This window comes from Gorilla gorilla, chromosome 7 (assembly GCF_029281585.2).
Source record: "Gorilla gorilla gorilla isolate KB3781 chromosome 7, NHGRI_mGorGor1-v2.1_pri, whole genome shotgun sequence".
In the NCBI taxonomy this organism is placed as follows: Eukaryota; Metazoa; Chordata; class Mammalia; order Primates; family Hominidae; genus Gorilla; species Gorilla gorilla.
Genome location: NC_073231.2, coordinates 150,037,606 through 150,051,490, shown reverse-complemented (window position 1 = coordinate 150,051,490; position 13,885 = coordinate 150,037,606). Strand labels below are relative to the sequence as shown.

Sequence of the window (13,885 nt, the reverse complement as noted above, 5' to 3'; positions counted from 1 at the left end):
GGTTTCCAACCCATGCCTACAGCATGCAGCGGGCGCTCCAGGCTCTTTCTCACCCAAGCCCTGGATGCAGGACAGTCTCATCCCCTGTAATCAGAGGCCCTCCAGGGACCAGCCTCATCTCCTTACGGTGGGGGAGAGGAGGGAGACAGGCAGCAACAGGCAGACACACAGCTACTGTCAAGTCTCCATGGATACATCCTGCTCCTGCCACCCTCCACCTCTCCTACCAGCAGCAGGAAAAGAAATTCCCAAGAAATATTTCTTGACTAGAGAGGAGAGTCTCCCATGCTCCAGGCATGACGCCCAGGACCCAGGCTGGAAAGCATGAATCTCTAGGACACATAAAGCACTGGAACCCAAAACTTCTGGAGTCCACTTGTTCAAAGTTATAAGGAAAAAAAAAAAAGTCTTATTGGTAAAAAGCAAAAACTAAGGCTGTTGGCTGGGCATGGTGGTGCATGCCTGTGGTCCCAGCTACTCAGGAGGCTGAAGTGAGAGGACTGCCTGAGCCCGGGAGGTTGAGGCTGCAGTGAGCTGTAATGGTGCCGCCGCACTCCAGCCTGAGTACAGAGCAAGACCCTGTCTCAAACAAATGAACAAACAACATTAAAAAACTAAGGATGCTGGCAGATGCATCTCTGGGCTCCATGGTACCTTAGCGGGTGATATAGAAGCACACCCCCACTAATTCAGGTGTGACATCCTAGGTCCCCACTCGCAGGTGTCAGTCACAGCAAAGGGCACTGACAGGGTCTCTCTGCACAAAGAGCTCCAAAGCAATTCTTCAGCAGAGCCCTCTTATGAGCCAGAAGAGGTAACCACAGCAAGGGCCCCAGGCCCACAGGGCCACACCCCAACCTGGGTTCCTAGAGAACTGTCAGAAGGCACTGCGAGGTGGAGGAGCTGGCCCCAGGGCTCGGCTCTAGGTTCCCAGGTAGCTCCTTGTTATTTCTTTTTCTTTTTCTTTTTTTTTTTTTGAAACAGTTTTGCTCTTGTTGCCCAGGCTGGAGTGCAATGGCGCGACCTTGGCTCACTGCAACCTCCGCCTCCCGGGTTCAAGCAATTCTCCTCAGCCTCAGGCGTGTGCTATCACACCTGGCTAATTTTTGTATTTTTAATAGAGACGGGGTTTCTCCATGTTGGTCTGGATGGTCTCTAACTCCTGACCTCAGGTGATCCGCCCGCCTCGGCCTCCCAAAGTGCTGGGATTACAGGCGTGAGTCACCGCCCCCGGTGTGCTCCTTGTTATTTCTACTGTAAAGACCAAATATGATCATAAAAGATGCTGCAGTTGGCTGGGCGCAGTGGCTCACGCCTGTAATCCCAGCACTTTGGGAGGCCGAGGCGGGCGGATCCCAAGGTCAAGAGATGGAGACCGTCCTGGCTAACACGGTGAAACCCCATCTCTAGTAAAAATACAAAAAATTAGCCAGGCGTGGTTGGGGGCGCCTGTAGTCCCAGCTACTTGGGAGGCTGAGGCAGGAGAATGGCGTGAACCGGGGAGGCAGAGCTTGCAGTGAGCCAAGATCGCGCCACTGCACTCCAGCCTGGGTGACAGAGCGAGATTCCGTCTCAAAAAAAAAAAAAAAAAAAAAGATGCTGCAGCTTCCTGCGCACTCTTTCAGATCACTCACCCTGCAGGAAGCTAGCCACCATGTTGTGGGGACACTCAGGCGGCCTTATGGAGAGATCAATGTGGTGAGGAACTGGGGCCTCCAGCCAACAGCCACATGAATGAACAGCCTTGGAAGCAGATCCTCCAACCCCAGTAGAGCCTTCAGATGGCACAGCCCAGGCCGACCGCATGAATGGGTGTAAACTAACAAGGGACCCTGAGTTGGAGCGACCCCCTGAGCTGCTCTCACCTTCTGGACCCACTGTGAGATAATAGATGTTGTTGTTGTTGTTTTTTGAGGCAGAGTCTTGCTCTGTTTCCCAGGCTGGAGTGCAATGGCGCGATCTCGGCTCACTGCAACCTCCGCCTCCTGGGTTCAAGTGATTCTCCTGCCTCAGCCTCCTGAGTAGCTGGGATTACAAGTGTGTGCCACCACGCCTGGCTAATATTTGTATTTTTGGTAGAGACAGGGTTTCACCATGTTGGTCAGGCTGGTCTCAAACTCCTGACCTCGTGGTCCACCCGCCTCAGTCTCCCAAAGTGCTGGGATTACAGGCATGAGCCACTGCACCCGGCCTAGATGTTGTTTTAAGGTGGTAAGTTTTGTGGTAATTGGTTACACAGCAATATATAACTAATGCAAATGAGTATTCATCTGGAAAAAAGATACAGTTGGATTCTCATTCTTTCCCTAAAATAAATCCCAGACAGATTAAATAATAAAAGCGTAGTGGGCCAGGCACAGAGGCTCATGCCTGTAATCCCAGCACTTTGGGAGGCCAAGGTGGGTAGATCACTTGAGGTCAGGAGTTCAAGACCAGCCTGGCCAACATAGTGAAACCCCGTGTCTATTAAAAATACAAAAATTAGCCGGGCATCATAGCATGAGCCTGTAATCCCAGCTACTCGGGAGGCTGAGGCAGGAGAATGACTTGAACCTGGGAGGCAGAGGTTGCAGTGAGTCAAGATCGCACCACTGCACTCCAGCCTGGGCAACAGAGTGAAAGACTCTGTCTCAATAATAATAATAATAATAATAATAATAAAAGCATAGGGGAAATTGGGAGAACTGAGAAAACAAAAATTACTGAATTTTTTTTTTTTTTTGGAGACGGAATCTCACTCTGTCACCCGGGCTGGAATGAGGTGGCGCAATCTCGGCTCACTGCAACCTCCGCCTCCCGGGTTCAAGCAATTCTCCTGCCTCAGCCTCCCGAGTAGTTGGGATTACAGGCACCCGCCACCACGCCCAGCTAATTTTTTGTATTTTTAGTAGAGACAGGGTTTCACCATGTTGGCCAGATTGGTCTCAAACTCCTGACCTCGTGATTTGCCCGCCTCGGCCTCCCAAAGTGCTGGGATTACAGGCGTGAGCCACCGTGCCCGGCCACTACTCACTGAATTTGAAAGGGTTTTCTATGCATAACAAAACCTGAACTATAACATAAAAGATGGACAAATGATAATGTAAAAATTAAACAACTTTGTATGGCCAAAAAATATCATAAACAGAGTTAAAAGATAAAGGACAAAGTAGCATGATTTGTGGTCCCAGCTACTGGGGTTTGGGGAGGGGCTGAGGCAGGAGGATCGCTTGAGCCTGGGAGGCTGAGGCTGCAGTGAGCTGTTATTGCCACTGCACTCCAGCCTGTGTGACAAGGCGAGACCCTGTCTTAAGAATGAATTAATGACTCAATGACAAAGTAGGAACAAATATTTTCACATATATAATACAAGGTTATAAATAACTGCTATAGGCCAGGCGCAGTGGCTCACACCTGTAATCTCAATACTTTGGGAGGCTGAGACAAGAGGATCACCTGAAGCCAGGAGCTGGAGACCAGCCTGGGCAACAGAGTGAGACTGTTTCTTTCTCTTTTTTTTTTTTTTTTGAGACAGAGTCTCACTCTGTTGCCCAGGCTGGAGTGCAGTGGCGTGATCTCAGCTCACTGCAAGCTCTCCCTCCGGGGTTCATGCCATTCTCCTGCCTCAGCCTCCCGAGTAGCTGGGACTACAGGCACCCACTACCATGCCCGGCTAATTTTTTTGCATTTTTAGTAGAGACAGGGTTTCACCGTGTTATCAAGGATGGTCTCGATCTCCTGACCTCGTGATCTGCCTGCCTTGGCCTCCCAAAGTGCTGGGATTACAGGCATGAGCCACGGCACTCGGCCTTTTTTTTTTTTTTTTTTTTTTTTAAAGACACAGTCTCGCACTGTCACCCAGGCTGGAATGCACTGGCGCGATCACAGCTCACTGCAGCCTCAACCTCCTGGGCTCAAGCGATCCTCCCACCTCAGCCTCTCGAGTAGCTGGAACCACAGGCATGTGCCATGACACCTGGCTGTTAATAAGTTTCTGTTGCTATTGTAGATAGTGTTTTCATATACTTTCTAGCTGGTCAGTGCTGGTGTAGAAAAATGTTCTTGGCTTTTGTAGGTTGGTCTTGTAACTGGCAAATTTGCAGAACTTTTTTTTTCTTTTTTGAGACAAGGTCTTGCTCTGTCACCCAGGCTGGAGTACAGTGGCATGATCATGGCTCACTGCAGCCTCAACTTCCTGGGCTCAGGTGATCCTCCAACCTCAGCCTCCTGAATAGCTGGGATTACAGATCTGTGCCACTGTACTCAGCTACATTTTTTCTGTAGAGATGGGGTCTCCCTATGTTGCCCAAGTTGGTCTCGAATTCCTGGGCTCAAGCAGTTCTTCCTCCTCAGCCTCCCAAAGTGCTGGGATTACAGATGTGAGCCACCACGCCTTGCAGGAACTTCGGATTAGTCCTAATAGCTTGGCCAGAAAGGTGGACAGGTGATGAATAATGACCGTCTTCCCTTCCCTCCTGGTTCTTTTGTTTCCCTATAGAACCAGCAGAGGGCCCAATCTGCAGTGAGAGGCAGGTCCTTCCTGTTATTGACCTTACAGGGAATTGCCTAACACTTCCCATCAGTTATGATGCAGACTGAGGGTTCGGGTATCCAAACTTGGTTAACTTAGGGAAGTTCCTTTCCAATCTTAGTTGTTAAGAATTTTAGGCCAGGCACAGTGGCTCACGCTTGTAATCCCAATACTTTGGGAGGCTGAAGCAGGGGGATCACTTGAGGTCAGGAGTTCGTGACCAGCCTGGCCAACATGGTGAAACCCCGTCTCTATTAAAAATACAAAAATTAGCCAGGCGTGGTGGTGCGTGCCTGTAACCACAGCTACTTGGAAGGCTGAGGCAAGAGAATTGCTTAAACCCAGGAGGTGGAGGTTGCAGTGAGCCAAGATCGCGCCATTGCACTCCAGCCTGGGCAACAAGAGCGAAACTCCATCTCAGGGGAAAAGAAAAAATCATCAAAAGTTTTTTCTGCATTGATTGAACTCAGACACTATTTTTCTTTAGTCTGTTACTGTGATGAAGTGCACTGACAGCTCCTGCATGCTGGATAGGCCTTGCGATGTGAGCTAAGCCCTCCCGCATAAGGTGTTTTGAAAAGCACGGTCTTGGCTGGGCTCCGTGGCTCATGCCTGTAATCCCAACACTTTGGGAGGCTGAGGTGGGTGGATCACTTGAGGTCAGGAGTTCAAGATCAGCCTGGCCAACATGGTGAAACCCCATCTCTACTAAAAATACAAAAAACTAGCCAGGTGTGGCGGTGGGCACCTGTAATCCCAGCTACTCAGGAGGCTGAGGCAGGAGATCGCTTGTACCCGAGAGGCAGAGGTTGCAGTGAGCCGAGATCATGCCACAGCACTCCAGCCAGGGCATCAAGAGCGAAACTCCATCTCAAAATAAATAAATAATAAATAAATAAATGAATAAATAATAAATAAAAGTATGGTCTTGGGTTCAGTAACCTGCTACTTTATGCAAAACCTCACGTCTATGCTCATCGTTACACATCTGCATTTCCTTATACGGCTCTGACTGGGATTTGACCAAGGCCTCACAGAATGAAAGAGGTAGCTCTGGATCTTTTTCTATTTCCAAATGTACTTGTACTGGACAGGAATTAATTGTTCCTCAAAAGTTTGGTAGAACTCAGTCGTGAAACCATTTGGGTCCCAGGCTTGTTTTAAGGAAGAAAGGTCTTAGAATATTATTTCCGTTGCTTTATTGGCTTATTCAATTCTCTGTTGCTTTTCGTACCAATGTTGACACTTTTATCTTTCTAGGAACCTAACCATTTCATACAGTTTTAACAGTTTGTTACCATGTAACTGTTCACAGCACTTACATTATGTTTACTAGCTCTGTGGCTGCCGTCCCCTCTTCCCCTTTGTTTCTGGCATGCAGCCAGGACCATCCAGGCGGTGGAGAGTGGGGCCCAGCTGAAGTGGGCCAGGTGAGGGACAGAGCCAAGCAGTAAACCCACCTCCACACTTCTTTTCAGAAAGTCTCCTTGCAGACTTCACCACACCACCCTGTCTAGCTCCCTGCCCCTCTCCTCTCTCATCCAGAAAGTCCCATGGACAGATGACCCCCAGTGCCAAGGTCATGGGTGACCCGGCACCTGCGTCCCTCAGTCGTTCTTAGCCTCATTCACCCGACCTGGGGAGGGGTCCCAGCTGCCCCAGCTGCTCAGCCTCCTCCCCACATCGCTTCCTCTCCAGCAGGGCCTTCAAGACCCCCGTCCTGCAGCCCAGGGCCTCTCCTCTGCTCCTCTGAGCTCAGTCCCCAGAAACCCAGGGCAGTCTCCCCCAACTGGCGCTTTAGCTGCGCTGACCTTTCTCTGGGACCACCTGTACTGGGCCTGCACTGGGCCTGGGCACCCACTCCTGCCACCTCCATCCTGGGGGCTGCTATGTCACCTGCATGTGCCACTGCTGGGCAGGGCAAGAGCATCGCCACATCGCTAAGAAGTCACCCGAGTGACCTTCAGGGAATGCCCAGTCCTCAGCCCCACGTGGCTGAGCCATCCACCCCAACTTGCTTTCTGCACCCCTTGTCCAGCAACTTCCCACGGAAGGGTGTGCAGAACCTGGACCCGCCCCCTGACGCCCACCTCCTACCTGGGAGTGCAGTGCAGCCAAGAGGGCATCCAGCTGGGTCTCCAGTGTGCGGCTGCCCACACTCACAGCCGCCTCGAGGATCTGGCCCAGGCTCTGCTCCGGGTAGGGAGAAGAGGCCATCAGTCCTACCTCCAGCCCCCCGAACTGACTAAGGTCAACCAGAGCCTCCCAGTTGGGCCACAGGAAGACATGGGCCAGGAGGACATGGGCCCCACCTTGGGGCTCAAATAAGGAGGCCCTTGGTCTACCTCTAGAACTCAGAGCCAGGGAGGAGGGTGGGGAGGGCCCAGGAAGGGGGCTCCCTAAGCCACAGGTGCCATGGACCAAGAGGCCCAGGTTCCTGGCACTGTCCAGGGCACAGCGATGGGAAAACTAAGCTGGTCCCCACGAGGGCCCTGTCCTTCACAGCCCACCACTGAGCCTTAGCAGAGAACTAAGGGCCACCCCCACCCACCACTGAGCCCTAGCCGAGGACTCACGGCCACCCCCGGGGAGTCTGACTGGAGGGGTCCTCGGGGACAGTAGACCTGCCCTGCCTGCAGATACCTTGGACAAGTAGAAGGTCTCTGCGTGCTTCTTGTAGAGGGCGAGAATCCCAGGGAGGAGCTTGGGCAGCTGCTCTTCCAGCCTCTCACTGGGCAGCAGATGGCTCATAGGCCCCAGAGCCTCCACCACGGCAAGACGGAGCTGAGAGGGGACAGTGGGTGGGAAGCTTACGCTGCTCAGTCAACACCGACTGCTCAGAGCATGTCCAGCAACCACCCGTGACGGACGTGAACGAACACTGGGCTACCAGTGGGTGCTACGGGGGCTGGGACGTGAGCCCAGCACCCAGAGGTCAGCTGCAGGGAGACCACAGCAAGCCAGATGCTGGCCAGGCCCAGGGGGTTTGTAGGAGATGCTCAGTGCCCCGCCAGCAGCACTGGGCCTCTGGGCAGAAGGAAAAACCCACAGTGACTAGGCCCCTCTGGCACAAGTCACAAGTATGAGGACTGCAGAGGGGGCCCTGGGCAGGTGTGGCAGCCTAAAGGTGGCCAGGCACGGCGGCTCACACCTGTAATCCCAGAGCTTTGGGAGGCCAAGGCGGGTGGATCGCCTGAGGTCAGGAGTTCGAGACCAGCCTGGCCAACATGGCGAAACCTCATCTCTACTAAAAATACAAAAATAAGCCGGGAGTGGTGGCAGGCGCCTGTAATCCCACCTACTCCGGAGGCTGAGGCATGAGAATCGCTTGAAGCAGGGAGGCGGAGGCTGCAGTGAGCCAAGGTCATGCCACTGCACTCCAGCCTGGGTGACAGAGTGAGACTCTGTCTCAAAAAAATAAATAAAGGTGAGCCACCTCTCATTGGGCACCTCTGCTCGCCAATGCAACACCACCACCCTCTGATCAATTTGCCACGGGCAGGGAATGTGGGGAGGAGCGCGCCCTGGCATCAGGCATGGACTGATGCAGCCACGGGGCATACCTTGGCTTCTCGACTCTGCAGCCACTGATGGAAGAGAACATCGTAGGCGCTGAAGATGTCGGTGGCAAAGGCGTCCTTCCTGACCGTGGGGTCTGGGGCTCGGTCCAGGTTGGCTAGGTACTCCAGGGCACCCTCGCTGAAGCGCTGCAGAGCTACAAAACCGGCCAGTGGGAAGTGGCTGCAGGCCACGGGTTTGTGACGATCCTCAGCACCTATGTCTGCCTCCTGCCCCTTCCAGAAATCCCATGGCCTGCAAGATGCCCTCCCTAGAACACCAGCCAAGCACACAACTCCAGGACTACACAGGATGAAAAGCGTCCCTCCAAATTCATGGCCTTATTGGAAATAGGGTTTTTGCAGATGTGACTTTTTTTGAGACAGAGTCTTGCTCGGTCTGTCACTCAGGCTGGTGTGTTGCGACACAGTCTTGCTGTGTCACCCAGACTGGAATGCAGTGGCTTGATCTCAGCTCACTACAACCTTTGCCTCCCAGGTTCAAGCAATTCTCCTGCCTTAGCCTCCTGACTAGCTGGAACTACAGGTGTGTACCATCATACTTGGCTAATTTTTAGAAGAGACAGGGTTTCACCATGTTGGCCAGGCTGGTTTCAAACTGCTGACCTCAAGTGATCTGCCCACCTTGGCCTCCCAAAGTGCTGGGATTACAGGCATCAGCCACCGCGCCTGGCCAGATGTGACTGTTAAAATGGGGTCCTAGCAAAGTAGGGTGGGCCGTAACTCCAACATGACAACATCCTTATAAGAAGAGACACAGAGGCAGGAGGAAGATGGCCATGTGACATGGAGGCACAGACTGGGGCGAGGCAGCCTCAGGCCAAGGACACCCAGAATCCATGGCCCCACCAGAAGCTGGGGAGCCTGAAATGAATTCTGTCTCTGGGCTCCCAAGAGGGAACCAATCCTGCCAACATCTTGAGCTTGGACTTCCGGTCTCCAAAACTGAGAAAATACATTTCTGTTGTTTGAAGCCACCTAATTTGCACTTGGTGCTTGTCACCAAAGAAAACTGGTGCAAGTACCAACCTCCTCCCCAAAATGCCCTCTGCCCACAAGTTCCTGCCCACTCCAGTCTGCCACAGAGACAAGAGGAGCAGTGCCACGCCCACCCATCCTCACAGACAGACTTGTGCCACACATTCTGCCCAAGGTTGCCATGCTGGGCACAGTGTGGGCGGGAAGAGCCACAGGGAGAACAATGGCAGGGCGGAGGGGCACCAGGATGCCAGGGTTAGCATGAGGCCCTCCCACGGGTGGGCGGCTGACAGTGCGCCAGTGACTGTGGATGTGACTCAGCGGTGGCCTTGGGCTGACCCTGAGGGCAGAGCTGGGAGCGGGCAGAGCTGGGAGCAGGCAGAGGCTGGGCAGGTGGCCACCCAGGCTTCGAGTGGTATGGACATCTGGGTGGAGAGTCAGAAAACACTGGCTGTAGGGCCTGGAGCCCAGGACATGGGCCGAACTCAGGTGATGTGCGAGTGGTCAGTGGGGCTGGGCCCCGGGTAAAGGGGGAACATGGGGGCACAGGGAGATAAACTGAGGCCAGCACCTTTTACACAGCCCTGCTGAGGACCAGGCGGAGACGCAGAAACTGGAGGAGGAAACACAAAGGGACCATGAGCTTCAGGGCAAAGTCCAGAGCCCTGAAAGGACGCACCCACCGCACGGGGAGGGGCCGCACAAGGCACAAGACCAAGGGGGCGCTGCTGGGACCACCTCAGCTGCCCCAATCTTGAGTTCTTCTGATGGGCCCACTCTCTCCAGAGTGGCTGCCAAGTGCCAATCCCAATAGCTCGCTGCTACAGGCCCTGCTCCAAAGCACAATCTAAACTTGGTATTTTCAAACAATTACTTTTAATTTTCTCCAAACTGCTTAATGTGAGATAATACCGCTTTGCAGACAGTGGGCTAATCACCTTTCTGTGTGTATGTTGGCTGGCTGTGTGGTTCTGGCCTTTTCTTGCCCCATTTTTCTGAGCTGTAGTCTCCCCTTCTGATTTCCTAGCAGTTCTTCCCACATCTGCTTTAGAAGGCAGCTCAGAGGTGCAGGCTGGCCTAGTCCTGGCTCTCCCACTCCCCAGGTGTATGGCCTGGGACGAGTTATTCAGCCTCTTTGTGCCTCAGTTTCCTCACTTATAAAATGAGGCAGTGGCCGGGCGCGGTGGCTCATGCCTGTAATCCCAGAACTTTGGGAGGCTGAGGTGGGTGAATCATGAGGTCAGGAGTTCGAGATCATCCTGGACAACATGTTGACACCCCGTCCATACTAAAAATACAAAAAATTAGCTGGGTGTGGTGGCACGCACCTGTAATCCCAGCTACTTGGGAGGCTGAAGCAGGAGAATCACTCGAACCCGGGAGGCAGAGGTTGCAGTGAGCTGAGATCACGCCACTGCACTCCAGCCTGGGCGACAGTGTGAGATTGTCTCAAAAAAAAAAAAAAAAAAAAATTGGGCAGTGGTAGCACCTGACCCAGGGCTGCTGTGAGGCCCCCCTGGGCTGATGCACATGTGGTGCAGAGGGCCAGGTTGGGGTGTGAGTGCCAGTTCCCACTGGCCTTAGGCCCCATCCACTGCTGCTCCCAGGGCCATGGGTGAGCCTTTCCACTTCTTATAAAGTAGAGAAAACTATTTATAGTATCTTCTTTGGTAATTCTTTTTCTTGGTGATGTTCATCTGCAGTTCTGTACATTTTTTTCAGATCTTCTGATGAACAAATTCCTTTAATTTGTCATGTCAAACTTGTTAATATTTTCCTTTGTGATTTATACTTTTTTGTATCTTAAGAAATCACTTTAAACCCAGCCTGTAAGAATCAAAGGGTGCAGGTGCTCCTGACAGTCCTGCGAGGCTTGCCGGTCCCTGGCTTTCCATGCTTGGAAAGCTGTTTCACACCCTTTTCTCACCACAAACCCCTCCTCACAATGGGCTGACAACCTCATGGAAGAGGACCCTGAGACCACTGGAACCCGCACCTATGCTCTGTGCTTCCTACACCCCCCACCTGGCTCCCGTGTAGCCATCGGTCCCCATAAAGCCTCCCTCTGACACAGACCCTGCAGCAACCCTGCAAGAGCAAAGGCCCAGAGAAGCGCCACCCAGACAAAAAATCTCTACCTGTACCCCTCGTCCCCTTCATGGGGCCACTGGCCACCTTCTAGCACTGCCTTCAGAGTCACCAGCACCTCCAGGCGCAAACCCAATGGTCGACTCAGGCCCTGCGGGACTCTCATCAGAAGCTCACCAGAATCTGTGATGATAGATTCACAGAGGAGCTGGCACCTCTGAGTCTAGTACACAGGAATGCAGATAAGCTTCAGCTGCTGTTCCTCCAACAGCATCCTGCTAAATTCTTGTCACCTCTAATAATTTGTGGGAATGTGTTGGGATTTTATATAAACAATTTTATTAAGTGAAGACCAAAAACCTTTGGTTTCTTCCATTCTTTGTCTGTGTGGTTGATTGTAGGATTTTGGTTTTAAGACAGGGTCTCGGTCTGTCACTCAGGCTGGAGTGTAGTGACACCAACTTAGCTCACTGCAGCCTCGACCTCCTGGGCTCAAGTGATCCTCCCACCTCAGCCTCTCAAGTAGCTAGGACTACAGGTGCATGACACTGTACCTGGCTAATTTTATTTTATATTTTTTTAGAAACAGAGGTCTCACTATGATGCCCAGATTGGTCTCAAACTCCTGGGTTCAAGCGATCCAACCACCTCGGCCTCCCAAAGTGCTGGGATTACAGGCGTAGGCCACCATGCCCGGCCTGAGTTTTTTTTTTTTTTTTTTTTGGAGACAGTCTCACTCTGTCACTGAGGCTGGAATGCAGTGGCGTGATCTTGGCTCACTGCACCCTCTGCCTCCCGGGTTCAAGCAATTCTCCTGCCTCAGCCTCCTGAGTAGCTGGGACTATAGGCACACACTGCCACACCCGGCTAATTTAATTTTTTGTATTTTAGTTGAGACGGGGTTTCACCATGTTGCCCAGGCTGGTCTCAAACTCCTGAGCTCAGGCAATCCGCCCGCCTCAGCCTCCCAAAGTGCTAGGATTATAGGCGTGAGCCACCGCGCCCGGCCTAGCCTGAGTTTTTAATAAGAATCAACAAGGGCAGTGGCCATGTGGTTTCCCTTCTTATGTCGATCAGTGTGAGGGCCCACCCTCCCAATGTGGAGCTGGCCTCTCACTCCTGGGGTGACCCCCCCGTCAGGACAGAGCCAGCCCCTATGCCAGGCAATATGGATTTTGTTCCTAGGGTCAGCGATCACAGCGGGGTATGTGAGGTGATAGGAATCTGCTTCGTTCCAAGTTTTGGGATATCAAGGGTCACTGTATCCCAGCAAAGGCACCTGAAACCATCTCTGACTTGGGTTCAGCAGAGGGGCATGGAAGGGGAGGACAGACCCTGAGTGAGGCTGGTCCCTGGATCTCTTTTGTGGTAATGCTCAGGTCACAAAAAGAATTTGGGGCCGGGCGCAGTGGCTCATGCCTGTAATCCCAGCACTTTGGGAGGCGGAGGTGGACAGATCACCTGAGGTCAGGAGTTCGAGACCAGCCTGGCCAACATGGGGAAACCCCGTCTCTACTAAAAATACAAAAATTAGCTGGGTGTGGTGGCGGGCACCTCTGGTCGCAGCTACTCGGGGAGCTGAGGTGGGAGGATCACTTCAGCCTGGGAGGCAAGAGGTTGCAGTGAGCCAAGATCACACCACTGCACTCCAGCCTGGGAGACAGAGTGAAACCCTGTCTCAAAAAAAAAAAAAAAAAAAAAAATTGGAAACTGTCCTTTTTGCTTCATTTCCCCGGGGTGACACAGCCCTGAGGACTGGGAGAGAGCCCACTGCGGAGCCCGCGGAGCACTGCCTGGGAACTGGCGCTCTCCTGGAGCACTCGCTGCTGGGCTTTCAGAGGTGGCTGCACTGGGCACGCGGTCCCCTCGGCGGCCTTTGCTGGTCCCTTGTGGTCCCCACGTCGCCCCTCACCGCCCCCCCACCACCCCTCACCACCCCCCACGGTCCTTGCACTGCCCCTCACCGCCCCCCCGCGGTCCCCGCACTGCCCCTCCTGTCCCCTCGAGGTCCCTGCGCCGCCCCTCACCGTCCCCCCGCCGCCCCTCACCGCCCCCCCGCGGTCCCCTCAAGGCCCCTGCACCGCCCCTCACCGCCCCTCTCACGGTCCCCACGCCACCCCTCACATCTCCCCGCGGTCCCCGCGCCACCCCTCGCTGTCCTCACATCTATTCACCTCCTGTTTACCACTTGGCTTGTTTCTCTCTTTTCCCTTGATGAGGCAGCAGCTTAAGTATTTAATTCACTTATTTCAAAGAACTAGGTATAAAACATAACGTTTTGCCAACTGCTTATTTTCTAAAGCATTAGTTTCTGTGTTTTCTGCCTTGCTCAGGTCTGGGTAGGTGAGACCACAGTAACGACAAAACTTGCAACGGCCTGACACATACAGTGAGATGGGAGGGCTCAGCTCCCACTTCCCACCCTGCAGAGACCACAGAGGCCAGGGAGGGTCAAGCGGCACAGCATGAGGATTCCAGTGGAACCAGCAGGCTGCCTGCAGGAGCGACACACTGCACAGAAATCCTGGGACTGCAACACTGCAGTGGTTTCCCTAAAGTTACAAGACACTTCCCTCCCCGACAGAGAAAAGGGCAAGAGGCTGCCTGCCTCCCCCTCCTCCTCGGCTCCTTTCTTGCTGGCGCGGGGATCCCCTGCACACCTGTCACTCACCAGCAGCACCCAGGGCCTCTACACCCTCTCCAGTGCAGGGGGTGGGGACTCCTGCTCTGC

General features: G+C 53.4%; 1 protein-coding gene across 21 annotated transcripts in view; it reads right to left on the bottom strand.

Moving 5' to 3' along the window:
• Positions 1-13,885, bottom strand: part of MROH1 (maestro heat like repeat family member 1) — a 113,347-nt gene that overhangs the window by 58,839 nt on the left and 40,623 nt on the right. For all 21 annotated transcript variants that reach the window (XR_010135066.1, XM_063709627.1, XM_063709618.1 and 18 more), the window contains 3 exons: positions 8,074-8,225; positions 7,154-7,294; positions 6,608-6,700 (listed from right to left, as the gene is read on the bottom strand). Coding sequence is in view for 20 of the 21 variants with exons in the window: in XM_063709627.1 (XP_063565697.1) it covers positions 6,608-6,700; positions 7,154-7,294; positions 8,074-8,225 (386 nt within the window). In the remaining variant the exon portion in view is untranslated. The remainder of the gene's footprint in view (positions 1-6,607; positions 6,701-7,153; positions 7,295-8,073; positions 8,226-13,885) is intronic.